Genomic DNA, 6,972 nt, shown 5'->3' on the forward strand with positions numbered 1-6,972 from the left:
ACTTATTGTCAGTTCATGGACATGCTGTTCCCAGGGTGTATTCTTTTAAAGAAAGTGAAATTTCAAGCAAAGCTGGAAACTGAGTTTATACATAACTTCAAAGTACTCCAGGCAGCTTTCAAGAGGATGAACATTGATAAAGTTAGTTGGCCCTTTGGAGTATTTGCTTCTATGTACATCTCACAGTTTTACTTCAAACTTATCTTTAACTTTAACTTTTTTTTTTTACTTCTACTTTTAAGCTCAATTAGAAAGTATAAATTAAAGCTTTCAGTTAATTTGGTAAAAAATATCAACTACAATAACAGTTGATTGAAAGAAGGCATGTTTGTTTATATGGCACATTTCATACTCAGTGGTAGATTCAAAATGCTTTACATAAAAGTGATTAATACTGATCGTAAAAGGTCGATGAGAAGGAAAAAATAGTACAAAATAATTTATTTAAAAGATACTAAAAAGAAAAAACAACAATACAGAGATAAAAATATACAGTGCATTCAGTAAGACTGAAGGAAAAAGTCACAGCATTTTTGCTTGTAATTTCAAAATATAACTTCAAACTTCTGTTAAACAAAGAAAGACTTCTACTTTTAAGCTTTACTCAGTTAGAAAGTATAAATTAAAGCTTTCAGTTCATTTGGTAAAAAATATCAACTACAATAACAGTTGATTGAAAGAAGGCATGTTTGTTTATATGGCACATTTCATACTCAGTGGTAGATTCAAAATGCTTTACATAAAAGTGATTAATACTGATCGTAAAAGGTCGATGAGAAGGAAAAAATAGTACAAAATAATTTATTTAAAAGATACTAAAAAGAAAAAACAACAATACAGAGATAAAAATATACAGTGCATTCAGTAAGACTGAAGGAAAAAGTCACAGCATTTTTGCTTGTAATTTCAAAATATAACTTCAAACTTCTGTTAAACAAAGAAAGCAGCCTGTTGATGTGAAAATTAAGGGATGTGATTAATTAATTAATTGGGTTGTACCCTTGTTTTTTTGAACAGCAATTAATATTCATGAACTAATTTACCATAGTATGAAGGTAATTCATATTCATGAGTAAAGCCTTCACCTTAGTGTTTGTAAAATACAGACATCGTTAATAAAAAATGAGAAGTAACTTTCATCAATATCCAACATTAGGCCTAGATATTGCTCAACAGATCATTAGTTAAATAGTTATGAATGTAAATTAGTTATTAAAGGTTTGGCTGATATATTGATGTAGTATGCATTATAGTCATTATAGTGTTAAATGTATATTTTTATCAAGTGATGAGTCAGGGTGCTGGTTTTTGGTGTCAGGTTTTCTGAAAATATTACTTGAGACAAGTGAAGGTGTCTAATGTTCTTTGTCAAATATGCTTTTGTATTTTGTAATTCCTAGGATAGGAGAAAGGATTTTAAAGGGGTCATATGATGCTGCTAAAAAGAACATTATTTTGTGTATTTGGTGTAATGAAATGTGTTTACATTATTTTTCACATACTGTATATTATTGTTTCTCCTCTATGCCCCGCCTTTCTGAAACGCGTCGATTTTTACAAAGCTCATCGTTCTAAAAAAGCGAGGTGTGCTGTGATTGGCCAGCTATCCAGTGCGTTGTGATTGGCCGAATACCTCAAGCGTGAGACGGAAATGTTACGCCCCTCACCATACTGTGATGATGCCCTGTCAGGCCGGAGCGATGATTCAAAAACATGAAAACTCATTATAAACGAGGCATTCGTTGCATCCAGTGGGGACATAATTATGGATTATAATGACTTATACTGTCTTTTTACGCGTTGCGTTGCATCGCGCCGTGTAAACATAAAACCATGTCTGCATTTGTGATCGGAGAAATGACAAACAACAAGCCCTACTCTACACTGCCCAAAAAAAATGCTTTAAAGATATAAAATATAAAAAATCTTTAAATATAAAAAACTGTCTTTGAGCCAGAACAGCCGGCATTGTAGTCTACTCTCCCAGGATCAAGAAACGGTCCTCCATAAAATGTGCTGCACACATCTGAATATTTGGGTTGAACTGTTCTGGAACAGTGTTGTAAATACAACTTAACCACTGATTTCTAGTCGTGTCCGTAATTCATATTCATGAGTAAAGCCTTCACCTTAGTGTTTGTAAAATACAGACATCGTTAATAAAAAATGAGAAGTAACTTTCATCAATATCCAACATTAGGCCTAGATATTGCTCAACAGATCATTAGTTAAATAGTTATGAATGTAAATTAGTTATTAAAGGTTTGGCTGATATATTGATGTAGTATGCATTATATGTTTGTTAATAACTAATGGAAGTCATTATAGTGTTAAATGTATATTTTTATCAAGTGATGAGTCAGGGTGCTGGTTTTTGGTGTCAGGTTTTCTGAAAATATTACTTGAGACAAGTGAAGGTGTCTAATGTTCTTTGTCAAATATGCTTTTGTATTTTGTAATTCCTAGGATAGGAGAAAGGATTTTAAAGGGGTCATATGATGCTGCTAAAAAGAACATTATTTTGTGTATTTGGTGTAATGAAATGTGTTTACATTATTTTTCACATACTGTACATTATTGTTTCTCCTCTATGCCCCGCCTTTCTGAAACGCGTCGATTTTTACAAAGCTCATCGTTCTAAAAAAGCGAGGTGTGCTGTGATTGGCCAGCTATCCAGTGCGTTGTGATTGGCCGAATACCTCAAGCGTGAGACGGAAATGTTACGCCCCTCACCATACTGTGATGATGCCCTGTCAGGCCGGAGCGATGATTCAAAAACATGAAAACTCATTATAAACGAGGCATTCGTTGCATCCAGTGGGGACATAATTATGGATTATAATGACTTATACTGTCTTTTTATGCGTTGCGTTGCATCGCGCCGTGTAAACATAAAACCATGTCTGCATTTGTGATCGGAGAAATGACAAACAACAAGCCCTACTCTACACTGCCCAAAAAAAATGCTTTAAAGATATAAAATATAAAAAATCTTTAAATATAAAAAACTGTCTTTGAGCCAGAACAGCCGGCATTGTAGTCTACTCTCCCAGGATCAAGAAACGGTCCTCCATAAAATGTGCTGCACACATCTGAATATTTGGGTTGAACTGTTCTGGAACAGTGTTGTAAATACAACTTAACCACTGATTTCTAGTCGTGTCCTCTTTTGGAAGACCAAACAAAGTAGTTTCGCTTTCACAACGTAACACAGCGTCACACACGGCGGCCTTGAGTGAGCAGCGGCGGCCTAGAGTGAGCAGAAGCCGGGGGCTAGCGTGAGGAATGGCCGGAGGGCTAGAGTGAGTGGCGGCTGGTGGATTCGACGAAGGAGCGTCCGGCGGGCTTGCGGCAACCACATGTGACGACCCCGGGCTGGACTCTGCTTCGTCCCCGGTGAAAGCCGATCCGGCGATCCACAGCGTGAAGTTGATGTATTTCCTCAGCGACCAGCACGGATCAGCTCCAGGCATGACGAAGTAGATATCGTCCTCTTTTGGACCATTCAAGCTAGGCAGGGCCAAGATGTGGCGTCTCCACCAAATCCAGGTGAACACTTTTCCCACAAACCCAAGAGAACTGGTCCCTCAGGTAACCTCGAGATTCTGCCGCCAATTTGCTGCATTGATTGCTGAAGCTCTAATGATTGACAACATGCTCTGCAAAGCAGCTGGTTGTGCACAGGCCTCAGAATGATTTACTCCATGCCCAAGCTTTTATTAACGAGAAAACAATTAATTCAGCATTAAAACAGTGCTGTGTTGCTCTGTTAGTGCAGTACTAACAAACAGTTTTCCAAAATCAGTTCCTCAGTGTTCTCTCATGTGCCATCCTGAAGGGTCATTGCTTGCTTAGTGTCACTACGGTCAGTCCTATTCATCCCTCAGTCCCTCCAAATTCTTTATTGGTCATTTTAAAGTTATAGTCACCTGAAATAAGTTAACAAAAAAAACAAATAACACACATGCCTTTTATTTTAACCCTCTATTGCATGCCTTATGAAAGCAATGTTAAACATGACTGATTCAATTTTCTATAAAAATAAAAATTGGACTTCATAACTAAAATTAAAAAAAATAAATAAATTAAATCGGAAGCAACACTGTGGTAATGGAAATAAATAAATAAAACAAAAAGTATTAAAAAATAGAACAAAAATAAAACAAACTGTTATTACAGAAACTATTAGAACTGGTTTCTTAGTATACACTATATACATTTCACTTTAATGTTCTGTAAATTCTAAAAAAAATAATAATAAGTATTTTATAGTTAACACAAAAAGACACTACTGTTCAAAAGTTTTGGGTCAGTAAAAAAATAATACTTTTATGTATATATAATACCTTTTTTAATATAATTATGAAATGTTTCTACATAGCATATTGGAATGATTTCTGAAGGATCATGTGACCCTGATGACTGTAGTAATGATGCTGAAAATTCAGCTTTGCCATCACAGGAATAAATTACGTTTTAAAATATATTACAATAGAAAACAGTTATTTTGCCTTAGGTGAGAACTTTTGAATAGTAAAAAACAATTTAATTATATGACTGACATATAATTTATATGACTGACTCTTTTAAAGTGAATTTTATTCACTAATAAATATGAATCTTATTTTTGTATAGGTGACAAAAGGCTTTTTTGAGGCAGAGTGATAATGTGCGTCCTTGACCAGAAAAATATTTTAAAATCAGCACAAGGAATGTAGTGTTACCAACATTTTTCTTATTTTTTTTAAGTCATCCCTTCATTAACAACCCTTCATTGACATCTTTTGTGTTTGAAAAGTGATGGAAAAGGGTTACCCTGAGACAAAATTGTGCAATAGAGGGTTAACAGCCAAGAACTGGAAACATAGAGTCCCCAGAGAGGTACAAAAGTGGTATCCTAATTTGCTGAATATTGACTGCTTTTGTGATTGTTGGGGTGGATTGGGAATGTGACCTCCATTTAGTTTGTAGTCACATCTCGTCACACTTCCCTGACTTTGGTTAAATCTGCCAGATATAAAGCAGATAACAGGCTTTTGAAACAGTTAATTTTTGATCACACACACACACACACACACACACACACACACAGGCTTAACCAAAGTAATGGGGAGACACGCAGCCCATGCTGTAGCTTGTTAAAGGCTGAGCTTATGAGCTTACTTAGCTCATTTTAGTGAATCATTAGCTCTGTTCAAAAACCTAGTGAGCTGCCTCAGGCTTAACCAAGTAATGGGGTGACACGCAGCCCATGCTGTAGCTTGTTAAAGGCTGAGCTTACTGAACCTCTTAGCTCATTTTAGTGAATCATTAGCTCTGTTCAAAAACCTAGTGAGCTGCCTCCTTAGACTGCATTTAAAGGAATAGTTCACCCAAAAATGAAAGTTTGTTGAAAATGTACTCATCCTCAGGCCATTCAAGGTGTAGATGAGTTTGTTTCTTCAACCGAACAGATTTGGAGAAATTTGCTCACCAATGGATCCTCTGCTGTGAATGGATGCCATCAGAATGAGAGTCCAAACAGCGGATAAAAACATCACAATAATCCAAAGCACAACTTCATTCCATCAATTAATGTCTTGTGAAATGTTTGTAAATAAATTCGTAATTAAGATGATTTTAGCAAGTCCTATATCCATAATATATCCAGTGAAAAAGTTGTCTTGTCTGAATCAGGAGAGAAATAGGCACAGATCAAGCTCATATATCATTGGATTTTAATGTGAGAGGACAACGGGAATGATTTTTAAAATTCAATTCAAGTTTATTTGTATAGTGCTTTTCTCGATACAAATCGTTTCAAAGCAACTTTACAGAAAATTAAGTTTCTACAATATTTAGTAGTATCTTATCAGTGGTGACTGTCAGTTAATGCACATATGGCAGAAATGTACGGAAAATCAATTAAAGACGTAATCAAACAGACGATGAACACTATTAACAGCAATTTTGATATGATGTAATCAAACTTATAGCAACATTTGGTAGTTCTGTATGTTGTTTCAGGGTTGGCATCATCTCTGAAGGGAACCGACTGTGTTCAGAAAAGTTTTGATGGCATTTTTATTTTCTCTGATAAAGTAGAGTTCATGAGCGGAGCTGCTTTGATTACAGCCGTTACCAGGGAAACGCTAGTTTTATCACTCTAAAAGCGCCTCCTGCTGGCAGACAATCAGTTTGCATTTTCAATAATAAGCCCGTCTCCAGTAACAAGTTAGTCTCGTGTAGCCAGACCTTCAGACTGATGGCTGAAGGTCTGGAATTCATGGCAGCTTTTTTCATTGGCCAAGGCCTGCCCATGAGGCCGTTTGACCGACAGTTTGTTTCGTTCATCGTCACGTTTCGGGGCGTGGAAATGTCGCCACAATAACAGACCGGTGTGTAAAACCAGTTTTTGGTAAAACTCTCGGACGTATTTTAAAGATTCTATGCAGCGAACTTTAAATATTTCACATACTTTTAAAAATCCAGCGTTTATTTGATCCTGATAAGCACTCGTCGTCACAGTTGTAAACACGACGGCTTTCTTCTTTTTTGAGGGGGTTTGGCGTCACGGCATCTTTGTTTACAGGCGGAATGTTATAGAACGTTATTTTAATTGGAGAAAATTATTAGTCATCCAATCTTTTACATTTTTAACACACTCTGTTAGCTTAGATCATTTAGAAGTTTCATCTGGTCTTGTTGAGATATAACAGGCGGAATGTTATAGAACGTTATTTTAATTGGAGAAAATTATTATTTTTAACACACTCTGTTAGCTTAGATCATTTAGAAGTTTCATCTGGTCTTGTTGAGATATATAGTTGAGTATCATCAGCATAACAGTGGAAACTAATCCCGTATTTTCTAATAATATTACCAAGGGGCAACATGTATATTGAAAATAGCAGAGGACTTAGGACAGATCCTTGTGGCACTCCATATTTTACTGGTGATAATTGAGATGACTCCCCATTTAAATGAACAAGG

The 6,972-nt window shown here is 35.8% G+C and overlaps 1 protein-coding gene across 1 annotated transcript in view; it reads left to right on the forward strand.

Moving 5' to 3' along the window:
• The first annotated feature begins 2,354 nt into the window (after positions 1-2,354).
• LOC107600843 (microtubule-associated protein RP/EB family member 3-like) overlaps positions 2,355-6,972 on the forward strand; it is an 8,193-nt gene continuing 3,575 nt past the window's right edge. The window contains exons 1-2 of the mRNA XM_016292814.1: positions 2,355-2,364; positions 3,484-3,591. Of these exons, the coding sequence (XP_016148300.1) occupies positions 2,355-2,364; positions 3,484-3,591 (118 nt within the window). The remainder of the gene's footprint in view (positions 2,365-3,483; positions 3,592-6,972) is intronic.

Source organism: Sinocyclocheilus grahami, unplaced genomic scaffold (genome assembly GCF_001515645.1).
Source record: "Sinocyclocheilus grahami isolate Dianchi unplaced genomic scaffold, SAMN03320097.WGS_v1.1 scaffold293.1, whole genome shotgun sequence".
NCBI classification, from domain to species: domain Eukaryota; kingdom Metazoa; phylum Chordata; class Actinopteri; order Cypriniformes; family Cyprinidae; genus Sinocyclocheilus; species Sinocyclocheilus grahami.